This window comes from Cervus elaphus, chromosome 7 (assembly GCF_910594005.1).
Source record: "Cervus elaphus chromosome 7, mCerEla1.1, whole genome shotgun sequence".
In the NCBI taxonomy this organism is placed as follows: Eukaryota; Metazoa; Chordata; class Mammalia; order Artiodactyla; family Cervidae; genus Cervus; species Cervus elaphus.
In genome coordinates this window covers 8414636-8440399 of record NC_057821.1, presented here as the reverse complement: position 1 = coordinate 8440399, position 25764 = coordinate 8414636, and the positions used below count along the sequence as shown (strand labels likewise).

Genomic DNA, 25764 nt, shown 5'->3' with positions numbered 1-25764 from the left:
CCTGGGATTGAAATGAATTTGCAGCTAAGTGAACAACTTTAGGATGACTTGGAAAACGGGCAGATCCAGCCCTGAAACAAGAGGCAAGGGCCGTGCAGCTGCGGGGGACGGAGGGTGTGAACCGGCGCGTCTGCTGGCTTCTGCGGAGCTCGGGAAGCATGCGGGAGGGTCCGGAGGGCGGGTGGGGGGGGACGCACCCCAGGGCAGGGCCGCCGCTGAGCCTCGGGCACTCACCTGAAGCGCGGGTGCTTGTTGATCGCTTCATCGGGGAAGAAGAGGGACTTGGAAGCGCCTCCTTCCACCGGGCTGGGTTTGAACTCGGGCAGCGTGAACCCAGGGCAGCCTAATCTACAACAAATTGAAGAACTAAAGAGATAGAATGTGTCTCCAAGGATTAACAACTCGCAAGTGCAATGTTGGCCTTTTTCAGGGGGGTCCAGGTGTTCTACCAACCCTGGGCCCCTTGCAACCAGCCCGTTGAAACCTGTCTTGCTTACCAAGCTCTTCTCTTGTGATCGCAGCCTTGGGGTGATTTTATCAGAAGCCTCCGTCCACCCAGGGTCTGCAGGGCCCAAGTCACAGGGCCTCAGCTATTTCCCCCGGGAGCTTCTGTCTTGAGGCATGCTCCTGTGCCGATGTCAGCCCTGCACACCCTCACTTCCCGGCAGCGTGGGTGGGTGCCCTGGGAAGGGCCTCCTGTTTCCTGCCTCTGCCCAGCACCTCCGGAACCCCTCCGGATCAGGCAGGTCCCCCACGGGTGACCCCGTTTGCCCCCAGGTTTCCCCCTGGAGGCTGAAATCGAACCCTCTTATCTCACCTGACCTAAAGAAGTGCTTTAATTCCAACACAGAAACAAAGGTCCACGTTCTCCCCTAAACGTAAAGCTCAAATTCCACATCACGGGCAGCGACGTCACCAGCCCTCCCAAGTTTAAGGTCACTGCTGAGTGTGCTGGGGGGAGGGGGGCGGGCATGGGGACCCACGGAGCAGGGCAGCAGCTGCTGGGGGTGCGCAGGGCCAGGGTGGGGAACTTCTGGCCTGAGCGCCAAACCTAGCTGGTGCCTTCTTTATTTTCAGCCTCATCTTTAATAAAAGCCGGTTGCCCACAACCACCTTGTGAAGAACAGTGAAGCTGCCCATCATATCTGGAACAGCCCCAGATGTGATGGGGTCTCGGGAGGGTTCCTGCAGGAGCCTGCGTTATCCACCACGAGCCTGAAGCCTTAGGAGAAGCCCTTGCAGAGACTGACAGACTGAGACCTGGGGATTCTCCGCTGGCCAGGATCGGGCAGGAGCAGGGAGGTGAGCGCCAGGGTGCTGGGCGGGAAGTGGGCGGCTGGGGCTCAGACCTGCACGCCCAGCAGGGCTTCCCTCTAGACGACCATCCCACCATCCGACGCGCCTCCAGGGGTGGGGACGCCCTCCACCTGCCCTGCCGGGCGAGCACCAGCAGGCAGAGGACCTGGACTTCTGGTCGCGTCAGTCTGAGTAACTGATGTGTAAACAGTCATATGACCACTGGGTCACAGGGCCACACTACAGTTGCACACGTTTATGAACAGAGAATCCCCCTGTTTACGCTGAAAAAAACCCCAGTCTTCTCTCTTGATCCCCAAACAAAAACCTTCCTCATTGTTTAACTGTGGATTTAAGGTGAGGCTTTTACAAACCAATAATTATTACTCTTGTTTTGCTTACAAATCCAAAAATACCCTCCCATCATAAAAGATAAACTTTAAAAAAAAAATTAGACTTTTAGAATAAAATGTATTCCTTGCTCAACTTTCCTCCGTTCATAATGTCAGAAAAAGATATTCTCTAAAATATCTGATGAGCTACTTCAATAAGGCCTCGATTGTTTTGATGTGATCATGGAGATTTTAAAAAAGAAAATTCCCTTTAAGTGTCCTAAGACCCACCCTGGCCCTGGGCACTGTGTTCACAGTGGACATTTATCAGGAAAAGGAAAAAAGGTATAAAAATAGTTCCGCAGGTTCCAGGCTTTGGATACCAATCCTCAGAGCACTTCTGAACTTTGGGGAGGTAAGCATACTTCGCCACAACCTGAGAGATCTCTCGCAGAGATAACCAGATTTACGATTTGGTAGAACTGCATTCTTGCGTACAGCTCCTACACAAAACCCTGTGACATTTATGTACCTCATTCTAAGCCAAGGACTGAATCCCACTGACTTTATATTCACTCTTGTGAACTTTTAGCCATAACCGGATTTGACGAGAAATCCTAACTTGTTTCAGCGTGATCCGAACACGACCCGCCGGCTCCCGTGTTCTTCGTGTGTATCGCCCATCCCAGGAGCACTGAGACCAACCCCCGATCTGATCTGGGGGGCGGCGCACGCCCTTCCTTATACAGTGCTCCCTCCCCTCGGCCTGGGGAGTGTGTGGCCCTCGGGTCCTCCGGCAGTCCCCCCACCCCGCCCCCCCCGGAGGCTAGCATGGGACCCGGCCTGCGGCTCTGACATTAGATGCTATCAGATGCGGCGTGACGTGGATAAACGGCCCAGAGTGTGAGAGCTATGGGTCAAGCGCTAGGTTGTGGTCTGCTCTCCGGACACCGGATGCTCTGAAATGCCGGCTGCGCGCGTTGACGCAGGCACTAACCTGGGAAAGGACGTGATCGTGCAGAGGGCCTGGTTTTCCCGCAGGAGGGATGTGGCCTCTTTGCGCCGTTTCCTCATGTTGTCCTCAACCGTGTTGAACTCAGACATGGTCCCGCCGTACGGCTGCCCCGGTGTCCCCTCGATCATGTAGCTCCCATATTCTGGTCTCCAAAGGGTCGGATGGCTGCGGAGGAGACAAGGTCCCGGGTCCCTCTTATTCTTCTGCGGCAGTCTGCTCCCTTTTGAGTTTTGAAAAAGCGGCTTCCAAAAATTTAGAAACCCAGTATACAAGAAGCCAAGAATGCTTTATGGCTCCCAGAGCCTGTTAACCTTCCATAGCTCTTTAACTGTGAACTGTGTAAGGGCTACAAGTGCTGGGTCCAAAATATTTATAAATAACTGAGCTGCACGCAGGGCATGCGCTGTCCAAGACAAACAAGCCCGTCCACTCTGCGGGGAAGGGTGTGAGGGCTGAAGGCTCCCTTCAGTTTAACGCTGGGCTCCAAACGCAAACCCAGCCTCCCAAAATTTAGTGGGCAGAGAAATGAACACGCCCCCTTCACCTCTGTCTACTGAAATAAAGAATATTAAAAAAAAAAACATCTTTCCAGCCAAACAAAATCCATCTGCAAGTTTTCTCTGGCACCATGGTTTGTAATCTTGGGAACATGTCACCAATTTTTTTTTTTTTTTTTTAATATTTAAATAGTAAACAGACTTTATGTGGCATTTACTCTTCCAAGCTCTCACTAATGTATTTAGAGTGTCAGCACCCTAAGAGGCACCCCTGATTTACAGAAGAGGAAACTGAGGCACAGAGAAGCTAAGCCCCTCACCTAAGGTGCTCAGCTATTAAGTAGAGGGAGCAGGATTTGAACCCAGGCAACTGGGAACCAGAGCCTGAGCCCTAAACTGCTGGGATCCCGTCTCCTGTACGTGGAGGAAAGATGTCACTCCAGTGGTCCTAATAATTTCAGAAACTCGAAAACAAGCCTCCCGTCCATCAGCTTACTTTGGGTTCGTCCTTTCCCCTTTTTCTTGCAGAGTTTCAAGAAGTTCCTCTCCAGACAGGACCAATTGGGCTTTTTTCTTTTCATGATCGAAAGACACCAACATGTACTCCACCTATTGAGAATAAAGGAGAGCAAAATGAATGTTCCTCCATCCAGATTTGTGCCTGATGCGACCTTCAGGAGAGAGAGAAGCAGGGAGGTTGGGAAGGGTCACAGGGAGCCGGCTCTCATATGACGCGAAACCCGGAGAGAGCGGCCGACAGAGGTCTGGGAGGAGGACCCAAGCTCACACTCGAGTCCGTCTTCTCCTGTTTTACGTAGTCCCTCATAGAAAGGTCAACACGCCCACTGTGACAAACTACTTCGAGAGAGAAGTTTTGAAAATAAGATTTTGTAAATCGTGGCTCCAAGAAGCAGCTGCATTTTACAATGTATTTCCTCAGTGGACTTACTATAAATTTATGAAAGGGGTTACCTGGGCATACTCATCAAGGTAGATGATACTTCCTCACTGGTAGGTTACTTAATCATCCCACTATAAGCCCTGCTAGTGGACAGTTAAATCATAATCAAACATATCAATATGGAAGTGTTAACGTAAGAGTTTTGGCAATTTCTTTTTTAAAAAATAGACATTTCTTCATTACTTTTATTTTTTATTATTTATTTGGCTGCACTGGGTCTTAGTTGTGGCAGGCGGGATCTTTAGTTGCAGCATACAAACGTTCAGTTGGGGCACATGGGATCTAGTTCCCTGACCAGGGATTGAGCCCTGGTCCCCTGCTTTGGGAGCGTGGAGTCTTTGCCACTGGACTGCGAGGGAAGACACTTGGCAATTTTGTTTTGGTTTTTCAAGAGTAAATTAAGGCCACTTCCCCACTCTGAAGTGACACAGAATTTACAATTCAAGGGGCACTAGTGCATTTGTAACAATACCTGGTGGAATTCTGATAAAAATCATGAGTGAAATACCAAGTAAGACTTTTCTGGGCTGAGTATAAATAGAACCTGCTTTTGTTTTCCCTGAAACTGTGTGCTTGTAAGTCATGAGAGCTGGTATTAATTATGAAGGTTGTGAACCACTCTTTCTGGTTAAAACTAGACACACATCGTTCGTAAGTGAGTGAAAAGATTGGAGCTGGAAGGTTCAGCGGGACACGTGACAGCGCCGTTTGCACAAGGCCCCAGACCTGTGCCTTGAGGCAGCCGGCTCTCCAGAGTTACTGTGTCCGGCTTATCATAAAAGAGGCACGCAACAATGCACCCATTATTGGCCTTATCCACCTGACATTCTGCATGTAAATCCAGATCCCAGCCTTAGAAACAAACCAAAGTCGGGAAGCCCAGCAGCAGGCCTGGGGCGGGGGGTGGGGCTGGTCTGCTCCCCTTGGGGGGTGGGGGGGGGGCTCTGGCCTGTGCCTAATTCACAGGGACCAGCTGCCCCAGCCTTGCAAGGTGCCTGAGTCAGACATCCCTATCAGAGAAATGGTCCCATTCAAGAGACTGTTTGGCCCTTCAGCTAAAAAATACAAAAGGGAAAAAATGTTAGTAACCATAGGGAAACAGCTTGACAGGCTTAAATGACAACAAAAAAATAAACTTTAAATTAACTTTTATTAGTTGCTGTTATGGACTGAATGAGTGTCCTGCACCCCCAACCATATGTTGAAGCCCTTCAACCTGACGTGACTGCATTTAGAAGTGAGGCCTTGTGGGGATGGGGATGTACCTAGGTCAGGAGAGTGGGGCCCTTGTGATGGGACCTGTGACCTTCTAAGAATTGATGAGGAAGACAGGTTCCGTCCCCCATGCAAGGACAAAAACGAGAAGGTGGCCGACCACAAGCCGGGAAGAGGGCCCTCACCCAGAACCAAAACTATTCGCATTTTTTACCTTAGACTGTCTGACCTCCAGAACTGTGAGAAATAAATGTCTGTTGCTTAAGCCACCCAGGCTGTGGTATCTGTTACAGCAGCCCGAATGGATCGAGACAGCTGTCTTATTGATGAGTTCAAGTCCCTACTCTTGCTTCTCTATTACGAATTTTTTTAGTTCAAAAAAATGAGTAAGATGGCTTGATTTACGTACATGAACCAGAAACTTGAGATCTGCACCTGTACACTCAATGTTCAAATGCCGGGAAGCTGCAGGCTGCAGAATCTGGAATTGCTCTCAACATTTACAAGTTTTCAGGTAACACCTACAGATTCGGGACTCCTGAAAAGCTAAAACCTGATGGAACAGGACTTAGTTAGGTCTCAGGGGGGATATATGAAAATACCCTAAGTATGAGAAACAACTTTACCTTTAAACAAGCACAACGAGAAGTGGCCTGCTAGGAACCTCTGGATCCTCATCTTACTCACCACGCACGGTAGGCACGATCACCCACTTCGCAGATGGACAAAGAGGTTCAGAGGGGCTGAGCGGCCCGCCCAGGGCAGCGAGTGTCAGCAGCGGTCTGAACCCGGGCCTGCCTGGTCTCAAGGACCACAGAGGATTTCAATCTTGGATAAGGATGGGGATAAGCTTTCTAAAAGAACTGTTGTAAGCTGTGAGGCAGGGAAAGGTTCTAATACTGGCTGCAAATCTCTCAGACTGAATTATACCTCCACTTTATGAAGTAGGCCTGATGTTACATCATAGAAGCAGAGCTCACACAGTTCCAGGTAGAGATCTAAACTGATGGGTTGGCTTGCCTCTTTAGGCCCAGCTCAGATTGCCGTTGCTCTGTGCTGCATTCTGAGCCCCCCACCGTCCCTGCCGCCACCCCGCCCCCACCCTCCAACCCCCCCGCCGCCCCCCGGCCCCGGGTAGAAGGAATCCTCCTCCTTTGATCACTGGTTCCAACACATCTGCCTTGCACCATCTGTTGGGGTGAAGTTATCTTCTTAACGAGATAACATGTTTCTTCCGGAAACAGAGATGAAGAGATACTCCCCTGTTCACTGGGTTCCTACTGTCTGTCTATTCATCAAAATGAGCAAGAACTTTGGTACCAATTTATACAATCTATATTGCAATTACTTTTGTTAGTTTCCTGGTTTTGAAATCATTGAAATCCTCAGTTTTCAGAATCACGCTTGGCCCAGAAGTTTAAAACTTGGGTAGGGCAGAGAACAGAAAGCTCAAACTTGGTTTGAGTTTTAAATATCAGCCAAATGGGTGACATTTAAAATGCTAACAAACCAAACCCTCCTTAATTAACAAATAATCACCCATGATCTCATTAAGCAAATGAAACAGAAAAACAGAATATTTACAAGAGGAAGAGAAACTTTTGGATAAAATTGACTTATTTTGGGGATAACATCTAAGTTCAGTTAGAAGGCCTAGAATTCCCTGAACATTTTATAAACTCAAATTTAAGGCTTTCTAAATTATCCCCTACAACCTCCTCCATTTTTCTGCATTAGGGCTCAAAAAGCTTCTTTAGCCTCTCAGCTTTTTGTTAACTTATTTACCCCTTCCTCCATCCCAACATATGTACGTTTATCTCCAATTCTAGCTCATACAAGCCCTCAAATAAACAACTCGTTCTTTAGGAGCCAAGCTAGAACTGTAAGGGAGTTTGGTTCAGTTAACAGAAGTGACACAGTAGAAGAATGCTTTCCCAATATAAAATACCTAAAGCCACAGGGAGTTAATTATTTCCGGATTTTTGTCCCCATCCTAAACTTCCTATTTTCATACAAAAGATGAGAGAAAAAGACAAAATCACAGGGAAAACAAAACAGGACATCGCGGCCCTTCTGTACACAACATGATTCTAAGGACTGGCCTCTGCCTCCTAACTTCAAATAGCATCTACGCTGGCGTGGTGCCGGGTCTCCCTGCGTGTACGGCACACAACACGGCTCTAAGAGCAGACACCCAAGGAGCATTATGAATGGGTACAGAGCCACGACGACGAATTCAAATCTGCACCATTAGCATATCATTTGGAAGGAGCAAAAATAGCCATCTGTTCTCTGAACAGATTACAACTCCCAGCAAATAATTTAAGGCATTACTATTTGGTGTCCATCAGCTGTCTCTTTAAATGTAAGGAGAACAGGACCAACAGAAATGCCCAATTAGTTTTTGAGACATTCTACTTAAAATGTGCACTACATCTTCTACAAATAAAATTAAAATCCTTTAAATTTCTATTGCTAAAAGACTGAATGTCATCCCACCAGGATAAAAGTCACTAATATTTCTGAGCTGCTGAATCAAAGACAAAGGCACATTCAAAAGACTATTACGTGGTTTACTAATGATAGAGGGTTGCTAGGAAGGACCTGGACACGGTATAGCCTTCCAGCCATTCAACACAGGTCTGCACAAGCGGGAGGGGCTGTGTGTTCACCTGAAATTAGGCCAATAAAAACAAAGAACTTTAATTGAGGGTGATGTAAGTCAATGCTGAATACAGACAGTGAAATGCTTGTGGCATTAAAGCTCAAGTTAACAGTACTGTTAACGTAATATTAAAATGCTGACATTTTTAGAATTCAAGTCATTAAATGGCACTAACTAGTTTAAAATTAAAATGTTCTTCTTTTCTTTTTTTTTTTTAAGGCATTCTGATACTCTACCATGAAGGTAAGGGTTTCAGGAAGCTCAGAATTTGAGGAATATTAAGTTTTAAATTTCTGCTTCCCAGAGATGAAAACAGTGCTTGATTCGGAATCTAGATCTATAAGACTCAGAATCAGCTATAGGCAATTTCCTATTTAGGGAGACAGTACTTTGAGAAAATTCCTCTGTCAATTTCTGTGTACATTAGAAAAAAGGAATTTTCAAATCTCTTTGAAACAAAGTTATACAAAGGTCCCTGGGCCCTGGGCCGCCACTCTAAGCGTCTAACCGATCATGTGCCTGACGTCTGAAGAGAGGGAACCCGTCACCACATCCTTGGGGACAATGAGGTCCTAACTGCTTCCCAGGCACTGGGAGGAGGACTCCACTGCTATACACCTGTTCCCAGGAGGTCAGGCCGAGGAGGGCAGGGTGGGAGGAACTTAGACAGCCACAATTCAGGACTCAGGGCCAGCTCCTCCTCTTCACCTACCCAGGCCGGGAGTACTCTTGACTCCTACTGGAACCACCTGTTGTTTCTAAGAAACCTGGTTTTCTCCTTACACTGATCTACTGAACGAGCCCGAAGCCATCCTGTGATCAGGCTCTAAGCAGCCGATGACCCCTGAGTGCCGAAACGCAGTGTCCTGCAGCCCCCACTCCAAGTTCTCTGACTCAAGTCCTATCTTCGGCAAGTGCTGGGAGCAACGCAGCTGCAGAGCCAGGAGGATGACTCCTGTTCTCAAGCTCAGGTGGGGCCTGAAATGACAGTCAATAACCCAAGGGGGCTAAACGGTCTGGGCAGGAGCTCAGGACGACCACCAGAGCTGGGCCTGTGTTAACAGGAGGTCCGGTCCCGCCTGAGGGATCAGAAGGCTTCCCGGGGCAAGGGGTTGGCCAGGCAAAGGAGGGGGTCCTCATAAATACAGCCCCCCACCCGACAACTACCCTGACTGCAGTGTAATCTCCTGGCTGGCTGCCCAGAGACACAGATAAACTGAGAACACCCCCCAGGGTACCACGCCCGATAGCCCCACTGCTAGATCATAAACTGCTTTAAAGCAAGAGACCATGTCTTCTGCCCAGGAGATGGTTCCCTCACACAGCAAATATTAATGACCAATGTTTCTGAGCACTTTCAACCATCCAGCTGGATGGCACCCATTTCCATATCGAGCATGGTACCCAAGCTTGAAGCACCCAAGGACGTGCCAGGCACGGTGATGCAACTTGGTTTCAGAATCACCTGCGGTGAAACAGCGAAGACCTGGGCAACAAGATCTGAACAGCTGTGCTTGAAACGGTGGATGGACTTGAGGTGACCGTCACAAGTCCAGGAACCATCTGTAAATGGTGATATTTTAGACTGTAACTGTAGAGATGTTCTTTTAAAAACTGTCCTGTTTTCCCCAAAAGGAAACGTTTTAGTAGCTCACTCTAAAGTTACATCAGGGAACTATACTCAGTATTTTGTGATAACCTCTAAGGGAAAAGAATCTGAAGAAAAATAAACATATATGTATGTGTGTGTATGTCTATATATATATATGTGTGTATATATATGTGCATATAACTGAACCACTCTGTTGTACACCCAAAACATGACATTGTAAATCAACTATGGTTCAATAGAAAAAAAAAAGAAGAAACACACAGGCCAAAAATAAATAAAGTTACATCCAACTCTTAGAATATCTGTTATATTTTGACTTCTTCCCTACTATGAAACACCGTTTCATACCACGGAATGACACAGCGTGCACACCAGGGAAGTTTACACAAAATAAAGTGACCTTGGCCTGGTCTTCCGCTGGCGTGTCTCAGACCTGGACTTCAGCTAACAAAGCAAGAGGCTCTCTATTTATAATACGTTAATCTCAAATATAACACTGCATAAAATGACGAATTTCCCATATGATTAAGTCAAGTTACTTCCTTGAATCACTACCAAAACAAATTCTTCCCAGGCCAAGATTAAGATATGAGGCCTTGGTGAAAAACTTGTAAGATTCAGGACGAGCAGGGAAAACTGTGATGGATCTCAGAAAGGGGACGAGACCTTTCAGTAAAGGGGGAAAAAAATTTTAAAAAGCCATCCTCTTCTTTATTGGTGACACTAGGCAGGTGTGAGTTCTTGGATTTAAAATTAAATAAAAATTTCAGTTCCCAAGTTCCTAAATGGATATTGCAAACAATTCAATTACTGCAGCAAGTGGTACTGGACAGCACTGGATTTAAACTTGAGAGAACCCACCTCCCGGAATTATATCTGGACACCCTTACTGATGCATTGCTGCTGGCTCAAAGGGAATCCTGCATGCAGACTGGCTCTTTCCTGTCCTACAAATGGTGTGAGACCTCTACCTTCTGGACCTCTGAACTAACACTGGCTGATTTTTTTTTTTTTTTTAACCATGCCACTACATGTCAGGCATATGGTTTTAATCTTCTGATGCTTGGATGGCATCACTGACTCAATGGATATGAGTTTGAGCAAACTCTGGGAGATGGAGAAGGGCAGGGAAGCCTGGCGTGCTGCAGTCCACAGGGCGCAAAGAGTCAGACACGACTGAGCGACTGAACAACAAGTGAAGGCCAAACTAAGGCACTCCTACCTTATTTCTGAACCAAACTGGCAGAACCCAACTGGTCTGCTCTTACCAATTAAACTCAGAAAAGACAGCACATTGTGTGAAGTTATCAAAGGGGATGTTTGCTGCGGCCACCAACATCGGTACTCTGCAACTTAGAAACCTAAGCCAGAAGACACTTCCTCCTAAAGAAACAATATTGTAAATATAAATAGTTCTCGTGTGCTGGGCTTAGTCGCTCAGTTGTGTCCGACTCCCCCATGAACAGTAGCCCGCCAGGCTCCTCTATGGGGATTCTCCAGGCAAGAATACTAGAGTGGGTTGCCATGCCCTTCTCCAGGGGATCTTCCCAACCCAGGGATCAAACCCAGGTCTCCTGCGTTGCAGGCAGATTGTTTACGGCCTGAGCCACCAGGAAAGCACACAAGTAGTTCTTATTTATCTCAAAACACCTGCAGACTAGAACCTTCCCGATTCTGAGGATAAGTCAGTTCCTTGGCTCTTTCCTGAGAACGGGGTCCTGGTCACCAAGTGGCTGACAAGAGAGGATGCCATGGACCACATGCTCTGCAGGGCAAGCTGGGGAGAGGGCAGAGAGGGAAAACTGATGGATCTCATAAAGGGGACGACACCTTTCAGTAAAGGGGAAAAAACACACCATCCTCTCCTTCACTGTAGACAGCAGGCACGGGTGACTTCTTGGATTTAAGGGTGAGGGTCCCTGGAGGAAGCCCACGAGGTGCAGGAGAGCTCCGAGCTTCGGGAGGGCGGGCTCTGGGCTCCAGGCGAGAGAGGGACAAAGCAAGCTGGCCGCTGTGAGCATGCTTAGCAGTGAACTTGGCCCCAGTTGAGGGACCACTGTGGGGATAGGAGAAATTCGGGGGTTTCGTTCTCAGGAACTGGTGGTAGGTTAACCCACCCGACAAAGGAAGGGGCGATGCTTTCTAAGGAGACTGAGAGCTGGTGCTGAAACAGGACGTCCAGCTCCGAAATCACTGCTGTGTTCAGAGAGCCCCCTAAGCCCCCAGGATTCCAGACCCAAGTCGAATGTCCTTCCATCTCAGGGAGGGTCTCTCATAACTGCATCTCACAGAGGTGGTGCCTGGATGCTGTGGCAGGTCCCACCAGCAGCTCTGACCTGCTGAAGACGGGGTCTGGGGGACGGAGATACGCCAACCCAAGCCCCTTCCCACCAAGCCTGGAATTCACGGGCAAAGGTTACAACCTCAGATACATCAGGGCTCCTGACTTGGGGTGCTGACGCTGGCCTGCTGCCTTGGCATAACTATCAGGTGAGGTCAGCCTGATCCCCAGAGAGGCTCATCGGTGTCTGCGCTTTTCCCAGGGCTGGACTGCCGGCAGAAGATTGGCTGAGAAGGCTGCAGCCACATCACTAAACCTGTTAACATCTGCCCTGCGGAAAGAGAAACCGACTGCACATTCTCCACGCTTCGGACCTGGAAGCACACTGGCGTTTCACCGGGAGGGAGTCTCGGCCATCTGGGAACCAAACGCACGCTGCACCGTGGCTCTCGTGGCTCGAGACCCTCACCAAAGCAGCCCCACCCCCGGCACCCGCCTCTGCCCCACTGCTTCCCCTTCCCTCCGCCTCAGCTTGGAGCCTCATTTAAATCTGAGTGAGGGCTGTATTTTTTTTTCCACCTACTTCAGGAGGTCACTAGTGAGGATGACAAAGAATCGTGCCTGTCAAGTGCCTAAAGCAGAAGTGAGTCCACGTATCCGCCTGTGTTAACCTGTGTTGCTGGGGGTTACTTTCTAAGGTCTCTCACGTACTGAGGCAGAATGGTGTCTTGCAAGTGTTCTTAGGGGGCCATGATGGCCTGTAATCAACATTACCAAAAAGTCTTGAAACAGAGCAGAATATCACGAGTATTTCACCCTAACGCTGCTTCCCGTGGCATTTATCTTGGGTACTCGGGGTCTCAGTAAAAGGAAAGCCTTCTGGCACAACACCCACTAGCACTGTGAAAGCAGGCTTGGATCAAGTCACTCCCCTCCCGACCACTGCCAAGGTCTGAAACTCAGAGGGAGGTAGCACCACGCCACGCGGCCGCCCTGCTGCTCCAGCCCACCCCCTCCTCTCCAGTCCCGCCCCCAGGCCGCACCACGGTGACCGCTGGCCTTGATGCTCCTCCTGGCAACCAACCACTTCAGGGCCTGGACGGCACCTCTGCTATCTGCTTGGAAAGCTCTGGCTGCAGGCCTTCGGGAAGCTGGCTCCAGTCGGTCTCTGGTCAAGGACCCACTCTTCAGAGGACCCTTGGCTGACCCCCAACACCAGGACCCCTCTTGGCCCCACGTCCAAGGGCGCCACGCACACTTGGGCCTGGTGAAGTTGTGGAAGGTGGTTACCCTGGCCAGGGCAGTCGCAATTTCCCCTCTCTCCTCACAAGTATCACAATCATGGACATTCAGACATTGTTTTAATCTCTGGAAAATACAGAAAAAACCCACCGTGTCCCTTCCAAATCCAAACTACTCTTTCTGTAGTTACACTCTTCCAGAAATTCTCACAGTATAGGATCATCTCTTTTTCTTTTCCTCTCAAAGGCAAGACACTGCATATTCTGTATTGCCAGGAAGGGAGTTTCTTTTCAAATGCATTGTCTTGCTACCCAAGGCTCACCCTTTCTAGCACATGATCTCTTAAATTGCACGCATACATCAGTGGAAATCTTTCTAAAGCTGATTACGTCTTCTTGTGCTACAACAGGAAGACACTGGACACACTGCCATTTATTAAGGCTTCAGACTCCGGGCAATTTCATTTCTTTAACGAGAGTGGTAACAGAGCAGGACCTGGGAGGCAGGCACCAGCTACCGCGCCTAGATCTGCTTCTCCAAACTGCTCTTGGCATTGGTCTCTCACTTCTGCTTCAACTGGCTTTTGGTAGTTCATCCTGAGTGGAGGAAGGAGATGACCAGCATGCAGGAATAGTGTATAAAGTGGGTGATCTCTGGGTGAGGGCTTGGGACAGGCTTCCAGGAGTAAAGTGCACGCCCTCTGTGCTGCATACTTGCTTCCTAGCTGTGGCTGTTTGCATTCTGGGGCCAGCAGTTCCTGACCCCTGGGTCCCTCTCACCCAGCCAGAGTGGCCCTGGGCCGAGGCAGCATTGCAGGCTGTGCTGGACGGCGCGCCTTCCAAGCGCCCAACTTGTGTAAACACGTGAACACTTGAGCGGGAAATGAGGGGCGTGCTCCCAAATAACCTCTCTAGGTTGCTCTGAGGCTTCCAGGGCTCAGCATATTCTTTCAAACAAAAACCGTTTTTAAATTAAAAAAAATGTAAACGTTCGCGGCGGCTCTGGCCTCTGGGGTTTGTTTTAAAACCCTGCTTCTTCAGCACGCAGTTCAAAAAGAAGTTAACTGAATCCACAGGACCGAAAAACGGGCCTGGGGCATGGGAGACAAGACAGTGGGTTTGTGTGAACATCGATGTAATTAGGAACATCTGGTTTGGGGGTTCTTTTTGTAATCTTGTTGTGGAAATAAGTTTAATTACTAAATCCTGACCGTAGCAGACACACACATCTAAGGACACTGAGAGCTCTCCAAACAGCGTCCAGCTAAATGGAGCCACGGCTATAGGAACTCTCCAAAAACACACCGACACAGGGAGCCAAGCTTTCTGGATGCCTATAGAAGGTGTGTTCTTTTGGCTGGACGTCTAATGCTTATGATCCCTTAATTTCTCAAACAAATCTGAGAAACTCAGCCTTTAAGGGGCGGCGATTCAGGGTCATCGTTCTAAGTTACTCAATCCTTTATGATCAGTTTCAGTATACAGTCCCCTTGGCTACTAAGTTCAGTGACTAAAACGCATACGCTTTCCGAGCTCAATTCTATTTCTTTCTGAGACTCATAATCAAGATTTTAAGGACCCTACAAGCTGTGAAAACACGCATGGGCTTTGTGCCATTTATCTTGGCAGGAAACCAATTCTTGCTCTTTTCCCAAGTTCTTAATATGTTCGGGATCGGTGGCTGCCAAGGCCTCTGGTCCCTGCCTAACCGGTCAATTCGGGCTCACTTCCGTTCCCATCCCCAGACCCCCTTGAAAGCCTGCCACCCTCCCTGCCCCCAGGGTGACCCACTGCCCCCGCTGTCATTCTTGGGGTCCCACACGCCCGGGTGCTTTGTGGGGGTCCGCGGGGTTCAGGGGCACTGGCCAGGCTTCCTCTCTGGGTCAGGCATCTCGCCCTCCTCAGTTCTAGCCCTGTCTGCAGGCCTGCGGCAGCCCTACCACACACACACACACACACACACATGCATGGCCAGCCCAGACGGTGCTCCGGCTTCTTCTGCACGTCTACCCAGTGTCTCTGCCACACCAGCATGGGGCTCCTTCACCTGGAGAGCCCCAACCCAGAGGGCCCAAGCAGCTCCCCAGGAACCAGCCCCTGGCCCCCACTCCAGGTTACGCTCTCTCCCCTCCCCCAGTGAGGAGGCGCCCTCTGCAGTGGGACCTCCAGGCCTCCAGTTACCTTCCCAGGCAATGTTCCCACCCGCTCTGAAGGGACCCAGGCTTCCCTGGTGGCTCAGCTGGTGAAGAATCCACCTGCAATGCGGAAGACCCGGGTTCGATCCCTGGGCTGGGAAGATCCCCTGGAGAAGGGACAGTGTTCTGGCCTGGAGAGTTCCACGGACTGTATAGTCCATGGGGTCGTAAAGAGTTGGACAGGACTGAGCAATTTCACTTCACTTCTGAAGGGACCCAGGATTTGTCTCCCTGGACCACCATCCCTAGACTGACATTCCTAATGTCAGGCGCTGCCGCAATGCGAGGCCCATCACAGAGGCCCTCCTACAGCCTCGGCCTCTACCCTCCCCCCGTGCCCTGCTCTGGCCCCATGCCATGGCAGAGACCCTCAGCTTCAGGAGCTCCACAGGGGCACGTCTGGACATGCCCCTCCCTGGCCCCCTGGCCACCTCCATCCGAGATCCTCCCAGAAGGCCCCCCATTCCACCCCCATCTCTAAGGCTCCCAGGACTTGCAGGTAGAGAGCAAACTTCTCCCTCCTCCCTGTGCCCCCACTGCCCTCCACCAGCACGCCACTGGAGCTCTTCCAGGGCAGAGCGCGCCTCCCTTTCCTTGGTTTCTCTCTTCAAGCCCATGACCGACCACGGGAAGTCCGTAATAAACAGGTCACTTGACAAATGCATAAAAGTCATCCGTCATGGAAATAAAGCCATAGTGTTTTGCCACACATAAGTGAAGCTGAAGTCTTAGCTTTTCTGAAAGAAACATTCTGCAATATCATCTTGCTTTTTTAAATAGAACCATTGTGAGGTTCAAAGAGGTTTACGTAGGAAATTAAAAGTTTCTAGAAACCTATTATCAATGGGTTTGTAATTAGATTACTTTTTCCAGTAGCCAGTAAAACATGTTCTCTTTGAAAAATGCTAAAACCCAAAAAGGTAACAGGATAAGGAAATGAAATGGATTCTACCATCTCCTGTACACATTTCCTGATTTTCGTTAAGTTATGTGGAGTTTTTTTCTGAAACAGTTAAATATCTGAAAAGATACAGCTGAAATTGTAGGGCTTCCCTGGTGGCTCAGTGGTAAAGAATCTGCCCACCAATGCAGGGGACACACGTTAGATCCCTGGGCTAGGGAGACCCCACAGGCCACGCAGCAGCTAAGCCTGCACACGACTGAGCCTGCACCCTAGGGCCCAGGAGCCGCAACTACCGGGCCCACGTGCGGCAACTGCTTAAGCCCTTGTGCCCTGGAGTCTGTGTTCTGCGACAAGGGAAGCCCCCGCACCGCAACTCCAGAGGAGCCCAGTGGCCTGAGGGCTTTCTCCAGTTTTGGAGAGCGGGGACTCCTTGCTAGCTTGGTGCACAGGCCATTGCGGGGGCTTCTCTTGCTGAGGAGCACAGGCCCCCGGGCCCGCCGGCTTCAGCGACTGCAGCGCGGGCCCTGGAGCACAGGCTTAGGAGTTGTGGCGCATGGGCTTGGCTGCTCCGAGGCATGTGGGGTCTTCCCAGACCAAGGAACGAACTCGTGTCTCCTGCACTGGCGGGTGGATTCGTTACCACTGAGCCACCAGGGAAGCCCGATAAGTTATTTAAAAAAAAAAAAAAAATTGTAGGGGCTTCCCGGGAGGCGCAGTGGCCTGCTTCCAATGTGGGGGCACAGGTTCAATCCCTGGTCAGGGAACTAAGAACCCACAAGGCATGCAGTGCGACCAGAAGGTTTTTGTTTTTCTGAATTGTATGTGTTGCGCTCAGACGCTTCAGTCGTGTCTGACTCTTTGTGACCCTATGGACCATGGCCCGCCAGGCTCCTCTGTCCATGGGATTCTCCAGACAAGGATACTAAAGTGGGTTGTCATGCCCTCCTCCTTTGCACTGTATATACACACACACACATATATATACACAAGTAAGCACACAATTCAAAACCAAATGATAGAAGTTTTTGATTAGTCTTACAGATGAGGAAATTGTGGTCCTGACGTTCTGTACCGAAGATCACACAACTGTTTGGAAGAAGACCTGAGCTGTGCTCCCACCTTGAAGTTAGCCCATTCTTACACACATATGCAAACTTCAAAATAATTGTGTTTTAACCAAATATGAACAGTGATACTAAGTAATGAACAGTACAGCATAAAGGCAAAGAAAATCCTGACTTTAAACATCTGGCTAAATCTAGGTTGCTGGAGATGTAAGCATGAGGGCTAGCTTCTGGACAAAGTTTATAGACAAAGGAGAGCAAAGCTGAAGGAAAAACAAAAAAGGTGCAGCAAAGACTTCCACCTCTGATCAAGATGGAGTAATAGTGATCAATGTTACCCTGCCACATGAAACAACAACAACAAAAAGAGAGGGAAAATATATGAAAGGATTTTCAATACACTGGACTTTAGAAAACAAAGGGCAGAGATACCTGTGATACAAGGAAAATGTGTGAGTGAGTGAGACCGACGAATGCCCCAGCTTCCGGCCTGCAGAGAGGCATTACACCCTGGGCAGGGAGGTGAGGCAGAGCCTGCTGGGGAAGGCGGCTCCCTGAACTGAAGGCAGAGAGCTGAAGGTCTGAGCGAACCAAGTCAACTAGAGGTCACAGGACCAAAGAGAGCGGCGCAAACAACCCCGGAGGTCTGCAGAGGGTGCACATCACAGACTCGGCGCTGACCAGGTCCGCACGTGAGAGGCAAGGACCCACAGCTGGGACAGGGTGCCTTGCCACCAGCCAGAACGGAGTGACTCCTAGCTCAGGGCACTGCAGCAAGTCCTCCCGAAGGCCTTGCCTCAGCAGAAGGGAATAACTAGCCCTAAGCTGAGACTTCTCGGCCCAATAAATTGTAGAAGAAAGACCTAAAGGATTAAATGTGCTTAGTCACTCACAGTTGTGTCCGACTCTTTGCGTCTCTTTGGACTATAGCCCGTTGGGCTTCTCTGTCCATTGGATTTTTCAGGCAAGAATACTGGAGTGGGTTGCCACTTCCTTCTCCAGAGGATCTTTCTGACCCAGGATTGAACTTGTGTCTCCTCCATTGCATGTGGATTCTTTACTGGTTGAGCTATCAAACCATCTCTAAATAACGATATTTCAGAATAAAGTTTTTAGGAAAATACAAATATCAAGCACCCAAGAAGGATCCAAAGATTATCTGTCATGCAAAGCAGCAGAGGAACCTACTGAAAATAAAGAGGGGAAAAAAAAAATCAATTGAATCTTACCTTAAATGACAAAGATAGAATTAGCAAAAACATTAAAACAGTTACTAGAACTATACGCCGTATGTTCAAAAAACAGTTTTAGCAAGGTTGCAGGATACAATATAAATACACAAAATCCATTTTATTTTAATATATTAGCAACAAACAATCAGAAATTGTAACTTAAAAGATAATGCAATTTACAATAAAAAATATGCAACTGATAAATCTGACAAAAGACACAAAAGACTTGTCCACTGAAAACTACAAAACACATTGAGAGAAAAACAAAGACGTGGAGAGATGTCCCTGGGTTGGAAGCGTCATTAAGATGTCAGTTCTCCCCAAATGATCTATAAATTCGATGCAACCACAGACAAAATCCGAGCAGGGTTCGTTTTGGGTAGGAACTGCCAAGCTGTGCTAAAATTCATGTGGAAATTCAAAGAATCTAAAAAGATCAAAACAAGATGAAAAAGAGCAAAGTTGGAGAGTTAACAGTACTTGGTCTCAAAACTTACTGTAAATTGTAGCAATAAAAAAGAGTGTGGTATTGACATAAAGAATAGATCAATGAACAGTGCACAGAGTCCAGAAATGAAACCACACATGCACAGGCAACTGACAGTGAAAGAATCTTCAGCAACAGAGAGAGGATTTTTCAACAGGCGGTGCCAGAGCACTGTGTAAAAGCAACCAAAGCCCGAAATCCACAGCCGGCATCATATACAAAAATTAACTCCAAAAGGGTCATAGGCCTAAATGTAAAAATAGGGAAGGATTTCCTTGATACCAGACCAAAAACATGATCCTTTAAAAAAAAAAAAAAAAGGACAAATTAGATTTCATCAAAACCAACAACTTCTGTTCCTCAAAAGACACAATTAAGAGAATGAAAATAGACTGGGGACTCAAATGTGCAAAGCATGTATCTGATACAAGACCTACATCCAGAATACGAACAGCTCTCAAAATGCAGTAATAAGAAAACAACTCAAACAGACAAATTATTTCAACACACTTCACCAAACAAAAATAATACACAGATGGCAAACAGGCACATGGAGAAGTGCTCAACATCAGCAGCCTTAGAGAAACGCAAATAAAAAATACAATAAAACACCACCACACATCAATTAGAATGGCTAAAATTAAAGAGACTAATATTAAGTATTGACAAGGATGTGGATGAGCTGGAACTAGCATATTCTGACGATGGGAATGCAAAACGGTACAATCACTCTGGAAAAGTTTGGTAGTTTCCTTCAAGAGTTAACGTACATCACTCCTACAGAATAAACAAGATAGATGAAGGCATAAGTCCATACAAAGACTTGAACCTTTACTTTCATGGTTTTGTTTGTAATAGCTAAAAACTGGATACAATTCAAATAGTGAAAAGATAAAGAAATTATCGTGTATACATAACAGTGGAATACTACTCAGGAATGAAAAGGAACCAACCACTGATACATCCAACAACACAAATGAGTCTCAGAACAAAAGCTAGACTGAAAAGTACATGCTGTGTGATTTCCTAGATATAAAACTAGGAAATGCAAATTGAGCTATGGTGACAGAAAGCAAGTAAGCGGTTGCCTACAGAAGTGAGGGACAGAAAGCGAGTTATGAAGAGACAAAAGGATGTTTCTGAAGATGATGCATCTTCATTATGTTGACTGTATGGGCTGTTTCATAGGTGTATGTGTATATATATAGTTTATATATATATCAAGACTTAGTAAATTGTACAGTCTAAATATGTGCAGCTTATGTCAATTATATCTAAATAATGCTGTTAAAATACACCTAACTTGGTCAAATGTATAAACAGAGAATATGAATAAGCAAGCTCATTAGGATAATGGTCTATCCAGTTGATGCAACAGCAGTAATGCCCCATATAACAACATACTCAAATGCCTCGGGCGTCGAAAGAAACTTTCAGAAACACAAATTCCATGTGAGAGGCTCAAATAATATTCTGCCATCTTTTCTTAAGATATGGGGTCTTACACTGAACTTTACTGAGGTTTCTCCTTCAAAATGAAGCTACCCACAGAGTTCTTGTAAGTACATTTGCTAACACCACTTCTAGACATTTCTGGAAGTGGTACCACTAGAAACGGTATCCTGGACATTCCTCTTCATGGAGAGGAATTCAACAGGGATATAATGGGGTGTTAGTAACTCGTTCAGAAGTCTGGAAACATCCTCGAGGTGAGCCGGGTGTACAGAAGGAATAAATCTTTCCTTCCATTGTGTTTTCCTCATGCCTTTAAGGTACAGCAGAGCTTCTATGTATCCAAAGACCCCTGCATGCTAATCCTGCAGTTCACTGCACGGACACCACCAGCAGGCACAGAACCTCTCACCGTCTCACCTTTATTACACTGCTCGCTGGCCTGGAATGACTTCCCTTTTCTTTATCTAGATAATTCCCTAGGGCAGCTTCCCAATGACGTGCTGAAGCAGCAGAATCACCTGAGGGGTTGTGAGTCTCACATGTCTGCAAAGGGCACAAGGGAACTTCTGGAGGGCATCAAAGTGTTATATACAGTATATATGTTTCATATTTTAAATTTTGACTGCAGTAGCCGATATCTGGCTGTATACACTTCTTAAAAGTCACTGAGCTCTACATTTAAAATGGGTATGTATTATTATATGTAAACTATAATTTAATGAAACTGGTTTAAAAAGAAAGTCCACATAAAACTATACAACACAAAATGAACAAGGGGAAAAAAATCCCAAAGTGAGATGGACACCAGAGGAGGTACCCAAACTCAATTCCTAACATACAAGAAATTGACCCTTGAACCAGGAGGGGGTCAGCGATGCTGACTCTCCCCATAGCCTGACATCTGCATGTTAACTTTACAGTCTGGATCACGTAGATCATATTTACTGAAAAAATAAAAAAAAAATAAAAAAAATAATAATCCATGTATAAAGTGGACCGGTGCAGCTCAAATCCAGCTCAAAACCTCAACTGTACACACAGGATCAGTGATCTGGTTCTCTAATCTTCAAAAATGAACCTCTTGGTTGAAAAAGGTAATTATGGGGGGAAAAAAAATCACCAGAAGGCTCCAACCATGTTTCACTCTCTTCCCTGGATTTCATCGCTGAGCTTTAAAATGTCAGTAAATGCTGTTAATGCCCATGATGATAGTAAGAGGGAAAGATACAGAAACTGCGCTTCATGTGCAGAGAACACACAATGACTGATGGACTCTGCATGACTCTCAGAGGAATTTGTGCTCAAAACCATATTCTAAGAAGTCAGTGTCAAATAATGCATTTAAAAAATACAATTTAAATTCTGAAATGCAGTTCAGAAATACAATAAACCATGACTAAGTTTATGGAACACCATTATATGTGAACGGCACATTTCAGTTAAAAACCCACAAAAATGGAATGCCTCATTCCCCAAAGACCATGGCTATTTAAATGAGACATTTTAAATGAGGTATCTTGGATATTTAAACATTTCCAAGTACATAACTTAAGCTACCATTTATGAGTCTTACTTAAAAGACTAGGCACTGACTTGTAAGCCATTTCACCAACATTATCTCATTTAATCTTACTAACTCTATAAGGAAGGTATTACTCTCTCCGTTTTATAGATGACAAAACTGAGGTTGAGAGAGGTTAAGTGACTTGTCCAAAGCAACACAGAACCTTCAATCAGATTCAAATGACTATGCTTTTGTCCATTCTAGATTTATAATTCAGGATGTTACTTTTGCTATAAAATCATAAGCTTACTAACAAGCTATGCATTTTCTAATTAGTCATGTAAGCATCCTCAACCTACACAGTAATTTGAAGTTCAATGAGTGATATGCCAGCCCTTTATAAATCGATCTCATGGTTTTATGCATGATACCAATGCACTCATAAATATTAAAGATGTATTTTCCTCTTAAAAGTTCACATGCACTTATATCTGCTAATTAGAGGACAACTGACCTTCTTTCCTTTGAAAGTCACTATAATACTGGGTCAAAAAAAAAAAAAAAACACTCAGAAAAACGTATGTTTCCTTTAAAACGTTTTTCTGATACCTCTCTAACCAGGAGAGTTTGAAGAAATTTGATGAAATCTCATACATTGTAAATAATCCAAAACCTGGTATAATGTGTTTAAGAAAGGTACCTGGAGTCAGACAGATTTCAATTCCGATAATGCCTGTGCCACCAAGTAGCTGAAAAGGCTGGCAGGTAGCTGACGCTAGAGGGATATTGGAGTCATGTTTACTGCATGTGCAGCTTTTTTTTTTTTATAAACTTCCTACGTTTGTCTTTTAATGTGCATACTCCAAGTTATAAACAAAATCTGTACCTAAATGTTGTGTGTGGGCTGGGGAGAGTGAAGTGCTTTTTATGCGGGGGGCATAAAATAAGTCTTAATAATAGACATCAGGGCCCCCAGGAACACCCATCTCAACTTCCCCAGACCCCCATCCTGGGCCTGCATGAAGTATCTTCTCTGTACCTGGGAGTTAGAACTTTGATTCCCCCCAGAAACAGCAAGATCACTGGTGGCTAGGGTTGGGACCTACCACTTTCAAGGCGAAACCTGCACCTGTAAGCTGACCTGGGAATCTGCCTGTTTCTAAGGTTCTCACGGGAAAATAATCCTGAGCTCCAAAAAGCCAGCACACACATTTGCACGATACAACCCCTTTCGCCAGCCTTCTCTCTCTTCAATCAGCAGTCTAAAGATGAGCTATGCCCAGGGGGATTTCAAAGAGAAGCAACTCTCTCTCGTTCCAAAGGAGAAAACTGAGGCTCATGACCACATAGGCCGTTGGCAGGCCTTGGAAAACAACACCAGGGCAGCTCCAAGTGCAAGTTCTTCCTGATAACCACCACCAAACACTGCCCTAGCACCAGGCATTTCCAAGATGGCAGGCTCTCCTTCCAACCATGGGCTTAGGCTCCTTTTTTCTTTTTTTTAATCCAAGTCCATGGTCCTGTAAGCACAACACCAAAACCTCCAGAAAGAGCAGAATTTGGTATCACACCAACACAGCCCAACCTATCATGTCCCAAACACCCCTTTCTGTCTGGTGGGGCCAACTTGCATCTCCGGGGCCACAGTCCCCACCACACCCTTCCCCACTTTTATCTGCCCGGCCTGATTCCTGGTTGTTGCCTAGGCTTCTGCATACAGACAAGCTCCCCTGTGGGCTGACCCTGCCGGCAGACGCCACTCAGTAGTTGTGACAGGGAGCTCCCACCAAGTGCAAGGATCAGTGCTAACAGGGTTAACTTCCGTCCTGCTCTCAGTACCCCACCTCACACAGAGTCTGCCACGATCAGTGTGGGGGACCCTGACCTCCAAACTCCTTTAGCTGCAACCACAGTAATACTTTACTGCAATACAGGCACCCAAAATACCACCCCCCACACACTCAAATTATTCAGGTTTGACATAATATCCTTGCTATGTATGATAAACTGATACTCTTCATCCTACTCTTCATTTTTTACAGTCTCGGAGAGACAAAAATCTAGCGGATAAGGAAAGACCATAAAATACACACAACACATAAATGAAAATACAGTCATCCCTCAGTATCCATGAGGGGCTGGTTCCAGGATCCACCAGACACCACAATCCACAGATGCTCAAGGCCCATAGTTAGCCTTCCATTCAGCATCTGTGGATTCAACCAACCTCGAATCAGGTCATGTATCCTTTTCGACAAAAAAAATGTTATAAAAAAAATCAGATTCCTAAAATCTTCTAAGTTTATTTCTCAACCTACTAATGGATCATGAGCTCCAGTTTGAAAAATAATTTTCGGTAACATAACAGTGATTACCTTTATATAATGCCAGAGGTACACAAACACCAGCAAATACTTAGGTATGAGATCCCGCACCCCCCTCCCCTCCCACTCGGCAACCCTCAAGTCACATCTCTCTGCCCAAAGATGCAGAGGTACCACAAAGGAGAAGCAGCATTTGGATGCCCCAGGTCAAGGACAAGAGAGGACGGACCTGGAGCAGACTAAGGTGTCAGTCAAGTGCCATTCCAGGAGGAGGAAGAGTGCGGCTTTTCTCTTCCTCACCTGGGAAGTCTACACACTCTCAAGTCTTCCCCTTAGGTCAGGCTGCCCATTTCCCAACTGGACTGTCAGTGCTGGCAGGCAGGAATTTCTTTGCGAAAATCCTACACTCTACCCAGACATGACTGAAGCACGATTTAAAGTAATAATAAATGGTCAGTGGGTTATTTCTTAAATCTAAGATAACTTTCCTAATTTGTGGTTTCTGTTAAACAGTAAACTCTTCATTGCTAAGGACACTGGTTTGTTAGCGGGGAAAAGGAAAGGGAGATGTGGGAGGGAAAAAAAATCTAGAGGGAACACAAGAAGAGATCATAAATACATACAATACACAAATACATAAAATGTCGGATGCTGTTAAAAACAAAACCAAGGAGCTTTAGACTAAAACTGAAGAATTATCACCAAATATATACTGTACCCCTCTTCTGTCCAATAAAGTATGGCAAACCATATAGTAGAAATATGAGTTACAAGTCAAGTTACTCTTCTAGCTTACAAGAGCACAATTCCTTCAACTACTATGAGAGACAGAGGCATTTTCCGATCATAGAAAAACTAACTTTTTGCAAGGAGACAGATCTGGCACTGGTGTAGCAGCACCCTGACACTTAGGTCAAGAGTGATAACACCGCCGAGAAGATAAATAATTTACACCTGAGCAAGCCATGGAGCGTAAAACACGAAAAACAGGTGGACCTTTTGAGAAGTCACTTGATTCAAATTGTATATACATGCGATTCTTAAAAACAGGAAGACAAGGAAGGCACAGAAAGCTTTGGCAGAAAAGACTCTTAACAGGAGGCAGTGCTTTCCAGATCCTTCCAATAAATAATGGTTCAACACTGAAAATCTAGAGGCATTTCACCTGGAAGCCCACACATGGGGAAGCACGGATTCGGAAAGTTTACAGGCTAAATTTGAGCCATGGAAAGGCACTAACAAATCCTAATTTTGAAGCTCTTCGAGTTTCCATAATTTGTTTTAATTTACACCTATAAAGTTGTGGTCGAGGGGTGGTTGATGAGAAGCTGGAGGCTTAAAAGGTACCTGGATGAGGTGGGGAAGAAATGAAATCCTTTAGACCTGATCCCGAAAAGCAACCGGCCTTCTGAAACCAACCTAGTCCCCTTCACGTTAGTGGCATTCTGAGACGGGACGGGGACAGTGGATCAGTAGGCGGCGGC

General features: G+C 46.7%; 1 protein-coding gene across 2 annotated transcripts in view; it reads right to left on the bottom strand.

Moving 5' to 3' along the window:
- GCLC (glutamate-cysteine ligase catalytic subunit) overlaps positions 1-25764 on the bottom strand; it is a 43109-nt gene that overhangs the window by 16466 nt on the left and 879 nt on the right. For both annotated transcript variants that reach the window (XM_043907082.1, XM_043907083.1), the window contains exons 2-4: positions 3637-3749; positions 2626-2808; positions 235-348 (exon numbers count right to left, since the gene is read on the bottom strand). In XM_043907082.1, coding sequence (XP_043763017.1) covers positions 235-348; positions 2626-2808; positions 3637-3749 — 410 coding nt within the window. The remainder of the gene's footprint in view (positions 1-234; positions 349-2625; positions 2809-3636; positions 3750-25764) is intronic.